The 21,932-nt window shown below is 52.2% G+C and overlaps 1 protein-coding gene across 1 annotated transcript in view; it reads left to right on the top strand.

The window, feature by feature from the left end:
- Notch3 (notch receptor 3) overlaps window positions 1-21,932 on the top strand; it is a 44,904-nt gene that overhangs the window by 10,128 nt on the left and 12,844 nt on the right. Inside the window, exons 8-29 of the mRNA XM_006991270.4 lie at window positions 58-243; window positions 1,525-1,638; window positions 1,920-2,033; window positions 2,364-2,597; window positions 2,719-2,829; window positions 4,643-4,835; window positions 4,916-5,067; window positions 5,589-5,702; window positions 6,176-6,331; window positions 8,801-9,026; window positions 9,352-9,553; window positions 9,683-9,830; window positions 10,260-10,444; window positions 11,728-11,860; window positions 11,937-12,197; window positions 12,279-12,397; window positions 12,726-13,291; window positions 15,465-15,797; window positions 16,040-16,194; window positions 16,445-16,667; window positions 18,604-18,688; window positions 21,733-21,895. Coding sequence (XP_006991332.2) covers window positions 58-243; window positions 1,525-1,638; window positions 1,920-2,033; window positions 2,364-2,597; window positions 2,719-2,829; window positions 4,643-4,835; window positions 4,916-5,067; window positions 5,589-5,702; window positions 6,176-6,331; window positions 8,801-9,026; window positions 9,352-9,553; window positions 9,683-9,830; window positions 10,260-10,444; window positions 11,728-11,860; window positions 11,937-12,197; window positions 12,279-12,397; window positions 12,726-13,291; window positions 15,465-15,797; window positions 16,040-16,194; window positions 16,445-16,667; window positions 18,604-18,688; window positions 21,733-21,895 — 4,173 coding nt within the window. The remainder of the gene's footprint in view (window positions 1-57; window positions 244-1,524; window positions 1,639-1,919; window positions 2,034-2,363; window positions 2,598-2,718; window positions 2,830-4,642; window positions 4,836-4,915; window positions 5,068-5,588; window positions 5,703-6,175; window positions 6,332-8,800; window positions 9,027-9,351; window positions 9,554-9,682; window positions 9,831-10,259; window positions 10,445-11,727; window positions 11,861-11,936; window positions 12,198-12,278; window positions 12,398-12,725; window positions 13,292-15,464; window positions 15,798-16,039; window positions 16,195-16,444; window positions 16,668-18,603; window positions 18,689-21,732; window positions 21,896-21,932) is intronic.

Below are 21,932 nucleotides of genomic sequence, written 5' to 3'. Positions count from 1 at the left end.
GGGAAAGGTGGAGCTATGGTTGGCCATGCCCATCCTGGCTGTACCCTCATTCCGCAGGTGCCAATCCCTGCGAACATTTGGGCCGGTGTGTGAACACACAGGGCTCATTCCTGTGTCAATGCGGCCGTGGCTACACTGGACCTCGATGTGAGACGGATGTCAATGAGTGTCTGTCTGGGCCCTGTCGCAACCAGGCCACGTGTCTTGACCGAATTGGCCAGTTCACCTGCATCTGCATGGCAGGTGGGTGGTGGGTGTGGCTTGGGTGGGTCCTGAAGGCTGGAGCCTGGGCAAGAAAAGCCAGGGTGAAACTGGGTTCATTTTTATTAATTAAGAAAAAAATATGCTGGGCATGGAGACACTTGCCTGCAATCCCAACACTTGTGAGGCAGAGGCAGCCTGGTCCACATGGTAAGTTCTGGGATGGCTAGGATAATGAGGTGAGACCCTGTCTCAAATAAAATAAAATAAAAAGGGACTAGAGAGGTAGCTTAGTGGTTAACAGTAATTCCTGGTTTTCTAGAGGACCGAGTTTGGTTCCCAGCACCCATATGGGGCAGTTCACAACTGCTTGTAGTTCTAGCTCCAAGGGATATACCACCCTCTTCTGGCCTCTGAGGATACCCATGTGTGTGACACACACACACACACACACACACACACACACACACACACACACACACACAAATAAACAAAACCAACCAACCAACCAACCAAACAAACAAACAAACTAAAATTTTAAGCCAGCTGTGGTGACACACACTTTCAGTACATAGAGAATTGCAGACCAGCCAGGGCTACATAGTGAGACCCTGTCTGGAACTCACCAGGCTGGCCTTGAACTCACAGAGGTCCACCTGCCTCTGCTTCCCAAATATTGGATTTAAAGGCATGTGCCACTGTGCCTGGTAACAATATTTCTTTGAAAGTTTACATTCATGTGTGTGTGTGTGTGTGTGTGTGTGTGTGTGTGTGTGTGTGTGCACGCATTGATGAGTTCATGGCGTGGTGTGAGTGTGGAGATTGGATAGCAACTTTCAAGAATCAGTTCTCCTTCTACCATGAGGGTTCCACGCCTTGTAGCTTGGCAGCAAGTGTCCTCTGTTAAACCATCTTGCTGGCCCCAAACTGGGTTTAAAGCTTCCTGGCTCGAGAGAGGGAGAGTTCTGTGTCTTTAGGATGAAACCTTGTGACCCTGGATCAGGCAGGTGCAGGGCCAGAGCAGAATTTTGCCAGATGTTATTGAAGGGGGAGCTTCATCAACCTTGGTCCATGTGAAACCACAGCTGGGTGAGGGCTCAGCTTGTTTGAATCTAAATCTAAGTTTGAATGTGGTCGTGCATGCCTGTAATCCCAGCATTTGGGCTGCTGAAGCAGGAGGATCATCAGTTTGAGGCCAGCTCACGGTACATAGCAGGAACCTAGCTGAACAAAAACAACAACAAAACCAGAGCCCTGAAACTAAGGTGAAAAAGACCCCCTGAGCTCAGGGAACTTCCAGTGCCCCATCCTGTCCCCTCCCAGGCTTCACGGGGACCTACTGTGAGGTGGACATCGATGAATGTCAGAGCAGTCCATGTGTCAATGGTGGTGTCTGCAAGGATCGAGTCAATGGCTTCAGCTGCACCTGCCCCTCAGGTGAGGACCTGGCACAGAGAGCCTGGCATGTCAGGTTATGTCAACACTGAAATTTAAAAAGAAAGTAATTACTTAATTAATTGCTTTTTTTGTGTATGTGGGTTCTCTCCTTCCACTATTCTTGGGAATTGAGCTCAGGTGGTCAGGCTTGGCTGGCAAGTCCCTGGCCTTGACTACCTTGAAATTAATTTAAAACAAACCAAAGGGGTTTTCCTACTCAAATAAGGCAGGGTGCCTGCTTTGACGATGAATGTCGCCTTTCATCCACTACTTACTCCCAGGATTCAGTGGGTCCATGTGTCAGCTGGACGTGGATGAATGTGCAAGCACTCCTTGCCGGAATGGTGCCAAGTGTGTGGACCAGCCCGATGGCTATGAGTGTCGCTGTGCAGAGGGTGAGGGTGGACCGTGAGACTGTGGCAAGAACCTCAAGGTGGGCTGGTGGGCTGACGGCCGTCAAGGACCGATAGCGGAACTGGGGACAGCCTCAGAGGAGGGTTTCAGCGAGGCCAGGGCAGGGCCAGTGACAGCTGGGGTGTGGCGCTGACGATGGAGGTAGGCAGGGTTCTTGGCAGGATTCAGGGTGCGGCTAGAAGTGGGATTTAAAGTGAAAGGGGCGGAGCTTGGAGGGTGGAATGGAAGGGAGAAGGGGTGGGGCCTGAGAGCTGAGCTAGAATTGGGCCAAGACGAGCCATGGGGCAGACCCTAACCTCTTGTTCTTGCAGGCTTTGAGGGCACTCTCTGTGAGCGAAATGTGGACGACTGCTCTCCGGACCCCTGCCACCATGGGCGCTGTGTCGATGGCATTGCTAGCTTCTCGTGTGCGTGTGCCCCGGGCTACACGGGCACACGCTGCGAGAGCCAGGTGGATGAGTGCCGCAGCCAGCCCTGCCGCTACGGGGGCAAATGTCTAGACTTGGTGGACAAGTACCTCTGCCGCTGTCCTCCCGGAACCACAGGTGGGGTCTGGGGCTGGGCTGTGACAGGGATAGTATACGGGTGTGGGGGGGTGTCCGTGAGGGGTTTGGGAGTAGTACTTGCCAATAGCGGCTACTCCCTGCCGTATTCCCCTCCCTGCAGGTGTGAACTGCGAAGTCAACATTGATGATTGCGCCAGCAACCCCTGTACCTTTGGAGTCTGCCATGACGGCATCAACCGCTACGATTGCATCTGTCAGCCTGGCTTCACAGGTGGGCAGGTGGCTGCCATGGAGCGGGGAGGGCCTTGAAGGATAGGGATTAAGCTCCAAGTCTCTTTTGGGTGGGTTTCCACACACACACCTTTATTTTTTAAAAATTACATTTTATTTTGTGTGTATGTGTGAAGTTCAGTTCTCTCCTACCATATAGGTCCCAGGGACCCAACTCAGGCCGTCAGTCTTGGTGGCAAGCATTTCCCTCCCCCCAGTGAACCATTCCTCCCTTTATTTGCGTGCACACGCGCGCACACACACACACACACACACACACACACACACACACACATGATTATCCAAGGCCAGACATGGTGATGTATGCCTGTAACCTTAATACTCGGAGGCAAAGGCAGGAGGGTTGGTACAGGTTCGAGGCTAGCCTGAGCATCAGTGAGCACTCGGCCAGCCAGGGCTACACCGAAAAATCATGTTTCACAATAAAACAACACAGAGTGCTGGAGAGCTGGCTCTGCAGTTTCTGCACTTGCAGAGAACTGGGGTTCAGTTCCCGGCACCCACATGGGTAGCTCATAACTGCTTGGTTTTGTTTTTTAATATAAAATAAAAATGTAATAAAATAAAATAAGATAAAACAAAAACCAACACATTGGAATTGGACAAAACAGATCCAGAAGGAAAAGAGCTCAAGAGAAGACACAAGAATCAGAGACCCACCTGGTAGTGGTGGCGCACGCCTTTAATCCCAGCAGGAGGAGCTCTGTGAGTTCAAGGCCAGCCTGGTCTACAGATTGAGTTTCAGGACAGCCAGGGCTACACAGAGAAACCCTGTCTCAAAAAAACCAAAACAACAACAACAACAACAACAACAACACAACAACAATAAGAAGAATCAGAGACCCACTCATCCACACACTCAGGAATCCCACAGAAACACCAGACTGGAAACTGCTGCAGGGGGAAGCTCCTCTGATGATGCCTGAGCAAGGCACTGATCTATGAGGACAGCAGAATGTCATTAGCAGTCATTTTATCACTACTTTTTTTTTTTTTTACTCTTAAGACTAGTAGCATTTGGTTTTATCTTAGGCCCCAGGGCTACCTAGCCTCAGGTTCTTGGCTGCTGAAGCAAATGTCGGGTATGGGCTTCATCTTGAGTGAGCCTTCAGTCAAATCAGATATCGGTTGGTTATTCCCGTAAGCTTCACGCCGCCGTTGCACTAGCCTGTCTTGGAGGCGGGACACCATTTGTAGATCAGAGGGTTCGTGCCTGGGCTAGTGTTCATGTTTCTCCTTTGGTAGCTTGCAGGAGTACCTTCCTGTAGCAAAGACCCTAGAATGTAGAAGGCTCCATGTAGGCACCAGTTTTATCTCTCTGTGTTCAGTGTGTTTCACAACTGCTTGTAACCCCAGTTCCAGGAATCCAACCCCCTCTGCTGGTTCTCATGGGCACGGGGCACACACCATGCTGCACCAACATAACATACAAGCACTCACATTAAATAAACAAATTAAATAAATGATAAGCTTTTTAAAAAGCAGAAAGAGAAAGGAGAGATGGAGAGAGAGAGGGAGGAAGAGAGGCTGGCAGAGAGAGAGAAAGGGAGAGAGAGAGAGAGAGAGAGAGAGAGAGAGAGAGAGAGAGAGAGAGCAGAGAGCGGGAGCGCACACCTGCCTTGTCGTATCCTGAGCTTGCTCACTCACTGGTTTGGGGGTTGTCACCCCCATCAGCAGAATGAGGGCCTCCTCACATGGGGACACAGCTGTGTGGTGTAGAACAAGGTGTTCCCTTCCCCTCAGTCGGCACCTCTCTCTTTGTTCTGGAACGAAGTTGCCTGTGTGCTTCCCAGGGCCCCTCTGCAATGTGGAGATCAACGAGTGTGCGTCCAGCCCGTGTGGAGAGGGCGGCTCCTGTGTGGACGGGGAAAATGGATTCCGTTGCCTCTGTCCGCCGGGCTCCCTGCCTCCTCTCTGCCTGCCTGCGAGTCATCCTTGTGCCCACAAGCCCTGCAGCCACGGAGTCTGCCATGACGCCTCTGGCGGGTGAGGCCCTTCCCCAACTCCTGACTCCTCTCTTCTGCTGTCTCTGGTCGCCTGCCACCCCTGACTGCCTCCCCCACCAGGTTCCGCTGTGTGTGTGAGCCCGGTTGGAGTGGCCCCCGCTGCAGCCAGAGCCTGGCTCCAGATGCCTGTGAGTCCCAGCCCTGCCAGGCTGGTGGTACCTGCACCAGTGATGGACTAGGCTTCCACTGCACCTGTCCCCCTGGATTCCAGGGTGTGTGTCATCACCTTCCTCCTCAGGGTCCCTGATACCCTCGTTTCTCACGTTTCCTTTCTACTCTCTTTAAAGCTTTGTTTAGTTGCCCCCGTCCCCCCCATGTGTCTCTATGCGCACGTGCCTGTGCGTGGAGGCCAGAACCAGAAGAGGGCGTAGGGGTCATCCTCTGCCACTCTCTACCCTTCCTCGGAGGCACGGTCTCTCCCTGAACCTGGGGGTTGTGCTTTCTTGGATAGGCTGATGCCAGTGAGTCCCTGTGATCATCCTGTTTCCTTCTGACTTGCCGCTGGGGTTAGCGTTTGTTATATAGGTGCTGGGGTCTGAGCTCTGGTCCCCATGACTGGGCATCAGGTGCTCTTAACAGCTGAGCCATCCCTCCAGCCCCTTCTGCCTTTTCTTTTCTTCTTTCCTTTCTCTCTCTTTCTGTCTTTCTGGATATCAGGGTGGGACTCCATGGCTGGGGGAGATGGGAGCAATGAGTCTTCGAAGACGATCTAAACCCTGCTGGTTCCCTGCAGGCCGCCAGTGTGAGGTGCTGTCCCCCTGCACTCCAAGCCTTTGTGAGCATGGAGGCCATTGTGAGTCTGACCCTGGCCAGCCGACTGTCTGTTCCTGTCCCCCCGGCTGGCAAGGTACACCAAAGTCCTCCTCCTCTCCTTTTCCTCCTCCTCCCCTCCCACCTCCTCTCTTCTTCCTCCTCCTCTCTCTCTACCTCCTTTTCCTGCTCCTCACTTCATGTTGGGTGATGCTGGGAAGCCCAAAGCAGACCCGCCCCTGCTCTGCCTTTGAAGGTCCTTCATTCTGGGCAAAGACAGCTGGATCTAGACATTCACAGCCCACGTGAGTCAGCTCAGGATAAGAGGGAGCCACGTGGGGCTGAGGATGCTGGGATGCTTGAGGTTTGATGACAAGTCTTTGAAGGGTGTATGTTCACCAGCTGCAGAGATAAGGCAGAACATAGTTCAGGAGTGGCGTGTGCCAAACACCCAGGGGCAATTGCTTGCCTTTGCCTTTTCCTGCCTCAGCCTGCAGGTTCTTGAGCTGCAGGCACCCTCACACCCCACCTTACTCCTCTAACCGTAACTACTTCCCTTCTCCCCTCCAGGCTCACGATGCCAGCAGGATGTGGATGAGTGTGCCAGTGCTTCACCCTGCGGCCCCCATGGCACCTGCACCAACCTTCCTGGGAGCTTCAGGTGCATCTGCCATGGGGGATACACTGGCCCTTTCTGTGATCAGGACATTGACGACTGTGCCCCCAGTAAGTGCAGGGAGCTATGGGGGCGCTTCCCCAGGGAACCCACCCGCCAAGCCATATATGTGCCTGGCACAGTGTTGCTGTGTCCTCACAGCTCTGTCACCCTCCCCACGCACGAGGGCCTTCGTTCCGCCTGCAGCACTGGGCTGCTGAGATGACTCTGCAGTTAAAGGGGCTTGCCTCCAAGCCTGATGACCCGAGTTCAGTCCTACCAGTTGTCCTCTGCTCTCTACACAAATACCACATGTACACACACGCACGCACGCACGCACGCACGCACGCACGCACGCACGCACGCACAAAGTAATGATAAAAAAATCACATGGCCGGGCGGTGGTGGCGCACGCCTTTAATTCCAACACTCGGGGAGGCAGAGGCAGGCGGATCTCTGAGTTTGAGGCCAACCTGGTCTACAGAGTGAGTTCTAGGGCAGCCAGGGCTACACAGAGGAACCAAAAAAAAAAAAAAAAAAAAAACAAAAAACAAACAAACAAGAAAATATTTTCATTTCCACGTATAGGCTTTCAAAAATTTGAATTCTGCTAAATGTATTTTACATTTGCAGCTTTTTTTTTTTTTTTTTTTTTAATTTGGACTAGCAGGAATGTCAAGGGCCCATTAGTCTCCTGTGGCTAGTAGTGGCTACCCTAGTCACCAAGGTCTGTGCTGAGCTCACCAATCCGAGCAGGTAGTAACAGGACACGTGTCCCTTGGTGCTCTGAGACTGGATACCAGACTCCATGGGTGCTCAAGTCTCTTGTTTTAAAATGGCTTAATATTTGCAAATAGCCTCTGCATATCCTCCCAGAGACTTTAAATCATCTCTGGGTACCTTACTTTTTATTTAAAAATTTCTACATTGACTTATTGTGTGTATGTGTGCCACATGTAGAGGTCAGAGGACAGTTTTTGGGGATTCTGTCCTTCCACCTCCAGGGACCTAGGGCTACGACTCAGGATGTCAGGCTTGGTGGCAGGTGTCAGCCCATGTCTTACTAATTTAGGCTTAATTTTTAATTTAAATCTTATTATTGTGTGTATGGCATGTGTGTGTGTGTGTGTGTGTGTGTGTTTGTGTTTGTGTGTTCGTGCACACACTTGCTACATTGCACGTGTTGAGGCCAGAGAACAATTTGGAGGGGTTGGTTATTTCCTTCTATCATGTGAATTTCAGGAATTGAACTCAGGTAGTCAGTCATGGGTGACAGGCACCTTCCCCAGCCGAACCCCTTCCCGGACCCTCTACACAGCTTAAAGTAGCAAGCACAATGTAGATACCACGCACGTGCTTGTTACACTCTGTTGCTTAGGGAGTAAGGAGAAGAAAGTGTGTGTGCAGTCCTCATGTGAGCTCTGGTTTTCACTCTTTCTCATCTGCTGGTTGAACCTGAAGATTCTTTTTTTTTTCGAGACAGGGTTTCTCTGTGTAGTTTTGGTACCTGGCCTGGAACTCACTCTGTAGACCAGGCTGGCCTTGAACTCACAGAGATCCGCCTGCCTCTGCCTCCCGAGTGCTGGGATTAAAGGCGTGTGCCACCATTGCCCAGCAAACCTGCAGATTCTTGTATGTGGATTTTTCTTTGGGCTACCACTCACAAAAAGTGACATGGAGACTTATTAATTATGAAAGATTGGCCTTAGCTTAGGCTTGTTCCTAACTAGTTCTTATAACTTAACCCAGGTCTCTTAATCTAAGTTCTTTTACGTGGCTCAGTTACCTTTACTCTGTACTGCCCATGCTGCCTCCTCTGTGTCTGGCTGGCGACCTCTCCATTCTTCTTCCCAGAGCTCTCTGTCCCCAGAAGTCCCACCTAACCTCTTCCTGCCTAGCTAGTGGCCATTTAGCTCTTTATTAAACCAGTCACAGTGACACATCTTCATACAGTGTGAAGGAATAGTCCACAACAGAGTCTGAATTTCAGGATAGGTAGGGCCAGCTTTATAGCTCAAAGGGGAGTTTTTAAATTTTATTTTTATTCATTAATTAATTTTTTCCAGTCCCTACCCCCACCTCCACTCTTCCCCTTCTCCATCTCCTCCAAAGGGGATTTAACATTTGCTTTTGCATTTATTTACTTGTGTGTACATTGCACATGTGTGCTAGAGTGTTCATGTGGGGGCCCAAGGACAACTTGTAGGAAGAGGCTTTAACCACAAAAGGGGCAAACTTTGATCTCTGATCAGGAGTGTCCCTCTGGACTATGTGTGGTGGTGGTGCACGCCTTTAATTTCAACACTCACGAGGCAGAATGTAGGCTCATCTCTGGGTTCGAGGCCAGCCCGTTCTACATATTGAACTCCAGACCTGTCACGGCTACGTAGTAAGACCCTGGTTCAAAGACAAGCAAACAAACAAAAGGAGCGTCCCCCCTCTAGATTGAATCTGGCTTCTTCCTGTGTGAAGTGTGGCTGGGTCAGGCCAGGCTGACATGGCCATAGGGAATGACCAGGCTTCCTTCCTGCTCACTGCAGACCCGTGCCTCAATGGCGGTTCCTGCCAGGACGGCGTGGGCTCCTTTTCCTGCTCCTGCCTCACTGGCTTTGCTGGCCCTACCTGTGCCCTGGACGTGGATGAGTGTCTGAGCAGCCCCTGTGGCCCTGGCACCTGTACTGACCACGTGGCCTCCTTCACCTGTACCTGTCCACCTGGCTACGGAGGCTTCCACTGTGAGAATGACCTGCCGGACTGCAGCCCCAGGTGGGTGGGGCGTGGGCTGGACACTCAGGGCCCTGTGACAGAATGCAGACCAGAGAGGGCTCCCTGGGCCTGGCATCTGTCTGAGGGCTCTGGTGATGGTGGCATATGTCCAAGAAAGGGCAAGGCTGTGTGGAAGTCACAGACTCCAGCCCTTGCGAGGCCCAGACTGGAGCAGGATCCATAGGTGAAGGGACCAGATGGGATCTCTACAGAGCTATAGCTTGTTGAGGACAGTGAGGACCGGACGTTGGGAAGCACTTAGTTCTAGGAGGGTCAGGCTGGCCTTCAAGGTGGTGGAACTTGATCCCCTTGTCCTGCTTTCTAGTTCCTGCTTCAACGGAGGGACCTGTGTGGACGGCGTGAACTCCTTCAGCTGTCTCTGTCGCCCGGGCTACAAAGGCACCCACTGCCAATATGAGGCTGACCCCTGCCTCTCCCGGCCCTGTCTGCATGGGGGCATCTGCAGCCCCACCCACCCGGGGTTTCAGTGCACCTGCCGGGAGGGCTTCACTGGGAGTCACTGTCAGGTGGGTGGTGTCTGAGGTCCTGGGGAAGAGTCCGGAAACCAGCTGGGGCCTGTGGGGCATCCTGGAGGGAGAAGCCCGCCTTGTTTCTGGGGTCTCTCCCAGCGCTGACCTTGAGGGGTTCTTTTGCAGAATCTGGTGGACTGGTGCAGCCAGTCACCCTGCCAGAATGGGGGTCGCTGTGTCCAGACTGGGGCCTACTGCCTTTGTCCCCCTGGATGGAGTGGCCGCCTGTGTGACATACAGAGTCTACCCTGCAAGGAGGCTGCAGCCCAGATGGGTGAGGGGCAGCACGCGGTGGGCGTGTGGGGCTGAAGGGAGTGTGACGGTGCCACACAGCATGCGGGTCTAACGAGGTGTGTGGTTCCGTGTGTGTGTGTGTGTGTGTGTGTGTGTGTGTGTGTGTGTGTGTGACTGTGGAATAGCTGGCCAGGATGGTGATGGTGTCTGTCGTGGGAGACAAGCTGGGATGCTGTGTGTGTGTGTGTGTGTGTGTGTGTGTGTGTGTGTGTGTGTGTGTGACTGAGCCGGTAGGGGTATCAAAGTTGGGCGTTATGGAAAGAGACCAGGCCAGTTGACAAGTTGCCTGACCGCCCTCTGGATTGTGGGTGAGGCACTAGGGATTGATGCCGGCAGGGATGCTGGATGTGTGTGATGTGGCCCAGAAGAGGGAAGGGTGCATGGCCTGAGGCTGCTCTCCGCTTCTCAGGGGTGCTGTCGGAGCAGCTGTGTCAGGCAGGTGGACAGTGTGTAGACAAGGACCACTCCCACTACTGTGTATGTCCAGAGGGCCGCACCGGGAGTCACTGTGAGCAGGAAGTGGACCCCTGCACAGCCCAGCCCTGCCACCATGGGGGCACCTGCCGTGGTTACATGGGGGGCTATGTGTGTGAGGTAAGTGTGCACCCCAGGGAGAGGGAAGAGAAGCTAATCGTGCTTGGGTGTGTTTCTTTTCCCTGGTGTGGGCATGTCTCTTTCTGAGGTGGGGGAACAGGGATGCTTCATGTATGGAGGTAAGTAAGTCATCTATACTCCGGCTCCTAGAGATTCATCTGCCTCTGGCTCTCGAGTGCTGGATTAAAGCATTCACCACCACACCTGGCTGCATGTCTTGTCGTCTCCTCCTCCTCCTCCTCCTCCTCCTCCTCTTCGACAGAGTCTCGCTGTGTAGCTCTGGTTGGCCTTGAACTATTAGCGATCTACCTGCCTCTGCCTCCTGAGTGCTGAGACTAGAGAAGTGTGCAACCAGACTTAGCAGTCTTTTTTCCTTTCTTATGGGTGTATGTCTGTGTGTGTGCACTGGGTGCACACAGGAGTGTGCTCGGAGGCCAGAGGAAGACATCAGTGTCCCCTCTACCACTGCTTTATTCCCTTGAGTTTCTCTCCCTGAACCTGAAGTTAGGCTGGTAGCTTTTTAAGTGGGTGCTGGGGATTTGAACTCAGGTCCCCCTGGTTGTACAGCACGTGCTCTTGCTCACTGAGCCATCTCTTCAGCTCCTAACCCTCATGTCTTTGTGGATGGATTTGGGCACATTTGTGTGAGTTTCTGTCTCCAGTTCTGTGTCTCTGTGGGCCTGAGGGACTTGCCAGTGTCTGTGTCTAGATGGGTCTTTCCCTTGCCTGTTTCTGTGTACCGGCTGTGCTGGTGGCCTCCCCAGTCTCACTCTGACCCAAAGCAACCCGAGGGAGGGGGGGTTTACTTCAACTCATAGTCCCTCAGTCCATCACTGAGGGAAGCCGGGGTGGGAGCCTGAGGCAGGAGGCTGCAGAGACCACAGAGGAATGCTGCGTACTGGCTAGCTTCCTTTGGATTGCTCGGCTACCTTTCTTCTATAGCTCAGGCTCACCTGCCTGGGGATGGGATCACCCAGAGTGGGCTGGGCCCCTCCACATCAAGCAGTCAAGAATATATATACCCACAGCTATTCTCAGGCCAATCTGAAGGAGGCAATTTCTCAAGGGAGATTCCCTCTTCCCAGATAGGTCTAGGTTTAGTTCAAGTTGAGAAAAAAATTACAAGGACAGTGTGTTTCCCTGTAATGAGTAAGGCTGCCCTCTATGTTGGCTGCATATTGGATGTCTATGTCCTTTTGTGCTGGGGTTCCATGTCCACAGGTATGCCTGGGCATGTCTGTGTCCCCTAGGCCTGAGTGAATCCCTTTCTTGCCCCACTCCAGTGTCCTGCCGGCTATTCTGGTGACAGCTGTGAGGACGATGTGGATGAGTGTGCCTCCCAGCCCTGCCAGCATGGAGGCTCCTGTATTGACCTTGTGGCCCGATATCTCTGTTCCTGTCCCCCTGGCACACTCGGTATGTCAAGGCCAGGGTTGGGGGACAGGAGAAGAGGCAGTCTCTAGACTTGACTGACCACTGTCCCATCCCCCAGGAGTGCTCTGTGAGATCAATGAGGATGACTGTGGCCCAGGCTCATCATCCTTGGACTCGGGCCTCCGGTGCCTACACAATGGCACCTGTGTGGACCTGGTGGGTGGCTTCCGCTGTAACTGTCCCCCGGGATACACGGGTCTGCACTGTGAGGCAGACATCAATGAGTGCCGCCCAGGTGCCTGCCACGCAGCACACACCCGTGACTGCCTACAAGATCCAGGTGGGCACTTCCGCTGCCTCTGCCATCCCGGCTTCACAGGTAAGTATGGCAGATAGACCGGCCAGGAACCTGACTGTGGGTCTGCCATTGTGGTTGAACCTCCGGCATCTGCTTGTCTAGGGCCTCGATGTCAGACTGCCCTGTCCCCTTGTGAATCCCAGCCATGTCAGCATGGAGGCCAGTGCCGTCCCAGCTCAGGCCCTGGAGGTGGGCTGACCTTCACCTGTCACTGTGTCCAGGTAGGTGTGCGTGGCAGGGATGGAGGCCCTTGGGGATGGGTATGTCTGTAAGGGAAAAGGGGAAGGCAAAGGGGTTCTGAGAGATGCTGAATTATGGTTTGGAGTGTAACTTAGTGAAGCCGTGGCTTGGCCATGTGGCCTCCTGGGGAAGGCGGGGCTTATCTTCAAAGTCAGGTCTTTAGAGGAAAGGGGAGGTCGCTGGATGGGGAGACGCGGGTGGGGGTGGGGTGTCATCATTTCTCAAGTCTCGACCCTCACTCTTCTCTCTTTTCACCTCCTGTTTCTTTTCTTCTCACTACCAATTTTCCTCTTTTGGTTCTCTCACTAGCCGTTCTGGGGCCTGCGTTGTGAGAGGGTGGCGCGCTCCTGCCGAGAGCTGAAGTGCCCGGTGGGTATCCCATGCCAGCAGACCGCTCGCGGGCCGCGCTGTGCTTGTCCTCCCGGGCTGTCCGGGCCCTTCTGCCGGGTCTCTAGGGCGTCGCCCTCTGGAGCAACTAACGCCAGCTGCGCAGCTGCCCCGTGTCTGCATGGGGGCTCATGCCTGCCGGTACAGATCGTCCCTTTCTTCCGCTGTGTATGCGCGCCGGGCTGGACTGGCCCGCGTTGCGAGACCCCTTCCACAGCTCCTGAGGTCCCCGAGGAGCCACGGTGCCCGAGAGCCGCCTGTCAGGCCAAGCGAGGGGACCAGAACTGCGATCGCGAATGCAACAGCCCGGGCTGTGGCTGGGACGGCGGCGACTGCTCGCTGAGCGTGGACGACCCCTGGCGGCAGTGTGAGGCACTGCAGTGCTGGCGCCTCTTCAACAACAGCCGGTGTGACCCCGCCTGCAGCTCTCCAGCCTGCCTCTATGACAACTTCGACTGCTACGCTGGTGGCCGCGAGCGCACCTGCAAGTGAGCCCCCGACTCTGTCCCGCTGTCCACCTATACGCTGCTGCACTGTCTGTCAGTGAGCCACATCTGGCCCAGTTTCCCTGAAAGTCCGTCTTTGGACTGTCTGATGGGGCTGGTCCTTCGTTTCTCACACCTGTGTGTCTCATCTTTGTTTGTATTTTCATATCTTGCCCATTTGCTTCTGCGTGCCTGCAGTTACACAGCCCATCTGTCTATACTTATGACTTGTTCTTCTGTCTTCCTTAAAATTTTAAAAATTAAGCTGGGTATAGTGGCTCACATCTTGGGACTTGGGAAGCAGATGCAGGCATATATGAATTCAAGGCCAGCTTGGTCTATGTACTGAGTTCCAGGCCAGCTAGGGCTACATGGTGAGAGCCTGTCTTAAAACAAAAGCAAAACATTACACTTACCTATTTAGTGTGTGTGCTTGTGGAGGTCAGAGGACCAGCTTGCAGGGATCTGCCCTCTCCTCTCACCCTGTGGGTCCCCGGGGCTGTCTGTATGCCCAGCTGTCTGTACTTTTGCTTGTCCATCCATCTGTCCATCTGCTAGTCTGTTCTCTTGTGCCATCTGTCTGCCCACCTTTGGGTCCCACTTGTTCACCCAGAGGCCTCTAATGGCCATCCTGCCATGCCAGGGATCCTCTGTCTCCCTCTGTGTGCCTTCCGTCTCCTGTTCCCCTGTCTGTCGGGTCTCTTTGCTTGTTCCTCTCTGTCCCATACATTCTGTACCTCTGCATCCTTTTGTGTGCCCCTCTGTTTGTCTGGAGCCCTCTCCTACCTTTGTCTCCTCATGATCTTCCATTCCAACCTTCCCCAGCGCCCCAGTCACCCTGACCTCCTCAGATGTCCTATACCTACTCTTACCTGGGGACACTCTGCTTGCTCCCACTGGCTGAATTGTTCTTCCCTGAAGTTCCGCCCACCTCCTTCAAGCCTTTGCTTAGATGGTGTTATCTATATTGTAAATTACTCCTAGGTGCCCCCAGCACGTCCCTTGCTTCCTAGTATTTAATTCCAAATAGTACCACATGCACATTTATATTTACCATTGATTGTCATCTAATTTAGAATGTTGAACGTTCTCCTCACTTGTCTCCTATGACATCTCTCTCCACCCACAGGGATGCCAGTTCTTCTGAGGCAAGGATTTGTGTGTGGGATCTTGGTATTTAGAGCAGCATGCAGCAGGTGCTCAGTTAATGATTGATGTTGAGCACCCCTAATCCCAAACCCGAAACTCTGAACTGTGTGCTGCATGGGCATGATGCCACAGTGGAAAATCCCATCCTTTACTTCATTGACAGGTTGCAGTCAGAATTCAGGCACAGGCTGAGATGTAGCTCAGTGGCCGAGGACTGCCGAGATGGCATGAGGCCCTTGGTTCAATCCCCAGCATGGAAATAAAACAACCCCCAAACTCAGGCACACTCAGCTACTTTTGGGCTGTGTCCCTTTGTGTTTAGACTCGGGCCTCGTCCCTGAGGCGCCTTACGTAAATCATGTATAGAGGGCTGGGGATGATGCGCAGGCGGTGGAGTGCTTGCCTCGCATGCACAAAGTCCTGGGTTTTGCCTCAAGCGCCACCTAACGTGTGAGTGGCGATGCATGCTTGTGATCCCAGCACTCAGCAGGTGAAGGCAGGACAGTTCATGATCACTCTTAGCTACATTGTTTTTTGTTTTTTCTTTTTTTTAAATAGGGCTAGGGTTTCACTATGTAGCCCTAGTGGGCTTGGAATTGACTATGTAGCCCAGGCTGGCCCCAAACTCACAGAAACACCCCACTGCCTCTGCCGGGAGTACTGGGATTAGAGGTGTATGCCCTCATGTCTGGCTGACATAGGAGTTTGAGGCCAGCCTGAGATACATGAGATCATATCTTAAAACAATATGTATAGAAAGATATTTCATTGCATATATAATATTTAAGCAAATAGGCAAACATTCTAAAACTCAAATTAATTTAAACTCTGAAATAGTTTTAGTCCCAAGTATTTCTAATTACGGACACAGAACCTATGGTTATACAGCCAACAGCTGCGTTTACAGAAAGCCTGACATTTGCAAGGACATTCTAGCCGCCTGTGCAAGCACTGTGCAGTACTACTTTTTGCCACGTGTGTATTTAGGTGGCTGGGGGATCCCTCACAATGTGTTCTCTGCCTCCAGCCCGGTGTATGAGAAGTACTGCGCCGACCACTTTGCAGATGGCCGCTGTGACCAGGGCTGCAACACTGAGGAGTGTGGCTGGGATGGGCTGGACTGCGCCAGCGAGGTCCCGGCCCTTCTGGCCCGAGGGGTTCTGGTCCTCACGGTTCTTCTGCCCCCTGAAGAGCTGCTGCGTTCCAGCGCCGATTTCCTGCAGCGACTCAGCGCTATCCTGCGCACCTCGCTGCGCTTCCGCCTGGATGCGCGGGGCCAGGCCATGGTCTTCCCCTATCACCGGCCGAGCCCTGGCTCTGAATCCCGGGTCCGGCGTGAGCTGGGTCCCGAGGTGATCGGGTGAGTGACTATAGCCCAAGGCTGGGTACAGTGGACAGGGCACCGATGATCCAGACCTTGGGTTTCACGCTTCTTATTTGAGAGCGCTCCCTGGCAATGCATCTTCCACAGGTTTTTCAGTGGGGTTGGATCCCAGCTGAGAGTTGGGTGGGTGGTGTGGTGATGGGGGTGGCTTTCTGAGGTTTTCTAGGATGCTATAGACAGCTGTTGAGTCTTTGGGTCCCTTGGCTCTGTTCCCGCAGCTCTGTAGTGATGCTGGAGATTGACAATCGGCTCTGCCTGCAGTCACCCGAGAATGACCACTGCTTCCCAGATGCCCAGAGCGCTGCTGACTACCTGGGAGCCTTGTCAGCAGTAGAGCGACTTGATTTCCCCTACCCACTACGGGATGTTCGAGGTGAGGTGGGAAGAAGAGCGGGCCATTAGAGCACGTGGCCCCAGAGAGTGGTTCGATCCTAGTGGTTCGGTCTTCTGGCTGAAGCCCTGCCCCGTAGCTAAGCCAGCCCCGTGGGTGAGAGCCTCTCACAGTCGAAGCCCACCTCTAGTTGCTCGCTCCACATCTAAGCATCGCCTATGACGGAAACCCCGCCGGGTTGTTCCTGCTCTGCTCCTTGGCCGAGGGCTCACCCACTGCTTCCTTCTTACAGGAGAGCCGCTGGAGCCTCCGGAGCAGAGCGTGCCCCTGCTGCCGCTGCTGGTGGCCGGGGCCGTCTTTCTGCTGGTCATCTTCATCCTGGGTGTCATGGTGGCCAGGCGCAAGCGTGAACACAGCACCCTCTGGTTCCCTGAGGGTTTCGCACTACACAAGGACATAGCAGCTGGCCACAAGGGCCGGAGGGAGCCCGTGGGACAAGATGCATTGGGCATGAAGTGAGGACCTTGTCTGCTCTCTATCCCTAACTATGGGGCCCTTGCAAGGTCTGGGTCATCCCCACCTTGGTCATATTCCAACCTCTGACCCCCACCTGACTTCTTTAACCTCAGATTCCATCTGGGGCTTCAGTGTTCATCCTCTTGACCAAAGACTCCATGATCCCTGGGGATTGCCCATGATCTCTGACCTCTGTTCTTCTTTTCTATTTCTATCCATTTCCTGACTCATATCCTTCCCTGGCCCCATCCTGAGCTGGGCTCACAGACTTCATTCTGATTCATTCCCTTGTGACTGCTGTCCTTAAGACCTACGTCATCATCTCAACCTGTCCCTGACTAGGAGGACTGTGTCCTTGATGATCCCTGAATCCCCTCTGGTTTCAACCCACCTGTACCTTTAACCTCACCCCAGACTCCTGTTTCCACCCAATCCAGTGTTCATTTCCCTGTGGTCCTTGATCCCAAGCATCCAATTTGACTTATCCCTCAATACCTACAACTGTATCCTGATTTTAACCTCCCCTAGGATTCCATGACTCCTCAGCATGACATTTTCTTTTTTTTTTTTTTTTTTGGTTTTTTGAGACAGGGTTTCCCTGTGTAGCTTTGCGCCTTTCCTGGAGCTCACTTGGTAGCCCAGGCTGGCCTCGAACTCACAGAGATCCGCCTGGCTCTGCCTCCCGAGTGCTGGGATTAAAGGCGTGCGCCACCACGCCCGGCCAGCATGACATTTTCAATCTTGGCTACCCCTCCATTAGCCATGAATAACTCCTCTTCCATGAGCTTTGACACTATCGTCTAGATCCCTCATTTTCCTTATCTATCCCTGTTCCATTGTGTGTACCACTCCTGACACCTTGAGATTCTGGCTGCCTGGGGCTTGAGGGGTGGCTCAGGACTTTAAGGGATTGCTGAGCAGGAGTGCCGGCTGGAGTCTGGATCCTTAGAACCCATATAAATGTCATAAGTTCCCTAAATGCTTGGTGGGCATGGCAGCCGTAGGGCAGGCTTTCTCTGGGGCCACCAACCAGCTCCCAGATCATGACACGGAGACTTGTTAGTAGTTATGAATGCTCGGCCTTGTCTTAGATCTTGTTTTAACCTGTTTCTCTTCATCTACATTTTTTCTCGGGGCTTTCTACCTTTCTTTCATTCTGTATGTTCTACTTTCCTGCTTCCTCGTGTCTGGTGGGCTGGCAGCTGCCTGGCTTCTGGCTCCAGGCATGTACCTCTCTTTCTTCCTCATTCTCTCTTCTCGTCTCTCCCTCTATGTATTCCCTCTGTCCACCAGGCCTGCTTATCCCTCTACTGCTATTGGCCATTCAGCTTTTTATTAGACCAATCAGGTGCCTTAGGCAGGCAAGGTGAAGCAGCAACACACCTTTACATAATTAAACAAATGCAGCATAAACAAATGTAACACACCTTTATATAGTTAAAGTCCATGACATAAACAAATGTAACACCTTTATGTAGTTAAAGTAATAGTCCACAACATGGCAGCCTGCCTTGGAAGGCGGAGTCCTGATTCCTAGAGCAAGCTAACTAGCTCATATCCATGAGCTCTTGGTTTGATTGAGAAACCCTGCCTCAATGACCAAGACTGAAGAGAGATTGAAGGTGATTCCTATTTATCAACTTCATATCTGCACACCTACATGCACACTCGTGTGCCCAAAACATGCATGTGCACACACAGCCATACACAAATGGGGAAAAAAAAAGGTTGATTGCCATCTGACATGATTCCTGTAACTTCACCTCTATCCTTCCATCCCTCTTTGGAACCTGTCAACAACCCAAGACCCCGCCTCAATTCCTGACCCACGACTTGCCTCTATGACCTCTGCCTGAATTGAACCCTACATCCTCCTTCCAGGCCAGATGTCTCCAGTGCACTTTTTTAAGTTTTTTTCTTCCTGTTTTCCCCAAGGAACATGGCCAAAAGCGAGAGTCTGATGGGGGAGATGGCCACTGACTGGATGGACTCAGAGTGCCCAGAGGCCAAGAGACTGAAGGTATTAGCTGCTGCTTCTCTCTTTCCCTCCGGGCCCCAGGTCATGACACCCTGGTCAGCTGGAGAGCCTGGGGAAGTCTCTGTTCTCTCCATTGCCCAGATCCAGACAATTGCTACATCTGTGTGACCTCATTTTCTTCTTAATGTGGCTCTGCTGCCTTGTTAGGAGGGAAGGAGATTTGCCACTGGTTACCCGGGTTACCCCTTCTCCGTCTGGTTCTTCCTCACACAAGCTCCTGCTCCCAGGCTATTCTATAGCAGTGGTTTTCAACCTGTAGGTTACGACCCCTTGGGGGGAGGGAGGTGTCAAACAACCCTTTCACAGAGGTCGCATATCAGATATCCTTCATATCAGATATCTACATTATGATTCATAACAGTAGCAAAATTACAGTTATGAAGTAGCAATGAAGAGTTTTATGGCTGGGGGTCACCACAACATGAGGGACCGTATTAAAGGGTCACAGCATTAGGAAGGTTGAGACCACTGCCTTAGAGGGAGCACTCTGGCTCACAGAGTGACTGCTTTTTCTGTTCTTTGTCCAGCATGTCCAGGCTGAAAGTGTCCCCAGCTGGTCTTGGACTCCATTTATCTCTAGGAACCCTACCCATTTGGCTGGTCTCTCCATTTTCAGATGGTTCAGTCGGCAAAGTGCTGAGGTCCTGAGCTTGATTCCCAGAACCCACATGGGAAAACAGAAACAAAACACAACCCAGGCGCTATGTGGTACACTTGTAAACCCAGTGCTGGTGAGGTGGAGCCAGCAGACTCCTGGCTAGTTAGTTAGCTTAGCCCTCCTTGGCAAGACCCTGGTCAGTGAGAACCTGTCTCATGAGAGAAGATGGACGGTCCCTGAGCAGTGACATCCGAGCTGGTTCTCTGGCTTCCATACTCATGGGCACACACATACACATGCGCATACACACACACACACACACACACACACACACACACACACACACACACACACGCTACCCGAGGGCTGGGCAATGTATAATAAAGGAAACAATCCTCCTGCCTCAGCTCCAATAGCTGGGATTACAGGCATGTGCCACAGCATCTAGCCTCCACATTTCTTTTACTAGGGATCTGTAGTTCATAGAATATGAGAACTGCATTTAATTTTTAAAACTCCAAATATTTTGCTCTTCTTATTTATTTATGTTTATTTTTAAAAAAATTGGAGACTGAAATGTTAGGCAGAGGAAAAGGGGGAAGAAGGATTGTAGGAGCCAGAAGGGTCAATACATCACAAGAAAACACACAGAATCAACTAACCTGGGCTCATGGGAGCTCAGAGACACTGAACTGATAACCAGGGAGTCTGCATGGGACTGACCCAGGCCCTCTGCATACATGTGACAGCTGTGTAGCTTGGTGTTCTTGTGGGACTCCTAACAGTGGGAGTGGGGGCTGTCTCTGACTCTTGCTGGCTTTTGGGACCCTTTCCTCATACTGGGTTGCCTTGTCCAGCCTTCAACTTGATATGCCGTGTTTGGTTGATATCCATGGGAGGCGTGACCTCTGAATGGAAATGGAGGAGTGGATGTTGGGGTGGGGACTGGAAAGAGAGGAAGGAGGGGAAACAGCAGTTGAGTTGTAAAATAGATAAATAAAAAAATACAAAACAGGGGTTGGAGATTTAGCTCAGTGGTAGAGCACTTGCCTAGCAAGCACAGGGCCGTGGGTTCGGTCCTCAGCTCTGGAAAAAAAAAAATACAAAACAAACAAACAAAAAATTGGAGGCTGGAGAGATGGCTCAACAATTGAGTGCTGGCTGCCCTTCCAGGGGATCTGTGTTTGAGTCCCAGCACCCACAGAGTGGCTTAGAGTCTGTGACTCCAGTTCCAGAAGACGGGACCTGATGCCTGCTGGATTCCACGGGCACCAGGCATGCATGCAGTACAAAGACATACAGGCACAACACCCATGCACATAATTTAAAACACCTTTTTAAAAACAAACAAACAAACAAACAAACACATTTTATTTATTTCATGTATGTGTTGGATACACATACCACAGTGTTGTGTGGAGATCAGAGGACGACTTGGAAGAATCAGTTTTCTCCTAACCCAAGTGCGTCCCCTGGGTCCAAATCAGGTCATCAGGCTTAGCAGTAAGTGTGCTTACCTGCAGAGCCATCTTGCTGGCCTAGGATTGACTATATAGACCAGGCTAGCCTCAGACTCAGAGGTCCACCTGCCTCTGCCTCCCAAGTGCTGGTGGTATTAAGGGTGTGGCTAGCATCCTATTTTTTTTTTTTTTTTTTGAGAGTCTTAATATTTAGGCCAGACTGGCTGTGAACTATTTGTCCTCCTGACTCTGCTTCATGAGTGCTAGATTACAGGTGTGCCACCGTGACAGCTTTATTTTGATAATTAAAAAAATTTACATTGCCAGGTGGTGGCACACGCCTTTAATTGCACTCGGGAGGCAGAGGCAGGCGGATCTCTGTGAGTTTGAGACCAGCCTGGTCTACAGAGGGAGTTCCAGGACAGACAGGGCCACACAGAGAAACCCTGTCTCAAACAAACAAAAAACAAAAACAAACAAAAAAACCATTTGTTTATTATTTACTTTGTGTGTGTGTGTGTGTGTGTGTGTGTGTGTGTGTGTGTGTGTGTTGGGCATGTGCACCAAATCATGTGTGTGGAGGTCAGAGGACAACTTGTGGGAGTCATTTCTCTCTGTCCACTGTGGATTCCAGGGATCAAACTTGGGCCATCAGGCTTGGTGGCAAGTTATCTCTTATTTTGATAATTTAATTAAAAATGTTGTGTTCTTTTTCTTTTTTAAATATTTATTTTTGTGTATGTGTGCACATGCTTGCATGTGTGGGCACATGTGTGCCAAGGCAGTGTGTGGAGAGCCATGTCTAATCTACAAGTACGTCTACCAGCTGAGCCCTCTTCCCACTATTCGATGGTCCCCTTGACCTGGATACAGCTTCATCAGTGACACCATGGGACTCCCCACCCCTCTCTGGTCCTGCCTGTCCCACCCCGAATGGGAGATCAGAGCCTGCATCTGTGTCCCTCCAGGTAGAAGAGCCAAGCATGGGGGCTGAGGAGCCTGTGGATTGTCGCCAATGGACCCAACACCACCTGGTTGCCGCTGATATCCGTGTGGCACCGGCCATGGCACTGACTCCCCCCCAGGGTGACGCAGATGCTGATGGCATGGATGTCAACGTTCGTGGCCCCGGTGAGTGCCCCTCCCCAAAGACTTCTCCTTGGTCCTA

Source organism: Peromyscus maniculatus, chromosome 22, assembly GCF_049852395.1.
Source record: "Peromyscus maniculatus bairdii isolate BWxNUB_F1_BW_parent chromosome 22, HU_Pman_BW_mat_3.1, whole genome shotgun sequence".
NCBI classification, from domain to species: Eukaryota; Metazoa; Chordata; class Mammalia; order Rodentia; family Cricetidae; genus Peromyscus; species Peromyscus maniculatus.
The sequence above is the reverse complement of the archived record's forward strand: the minus strand, read 5'-3'. Positions and strand labels throughout refer to the sequence as shown.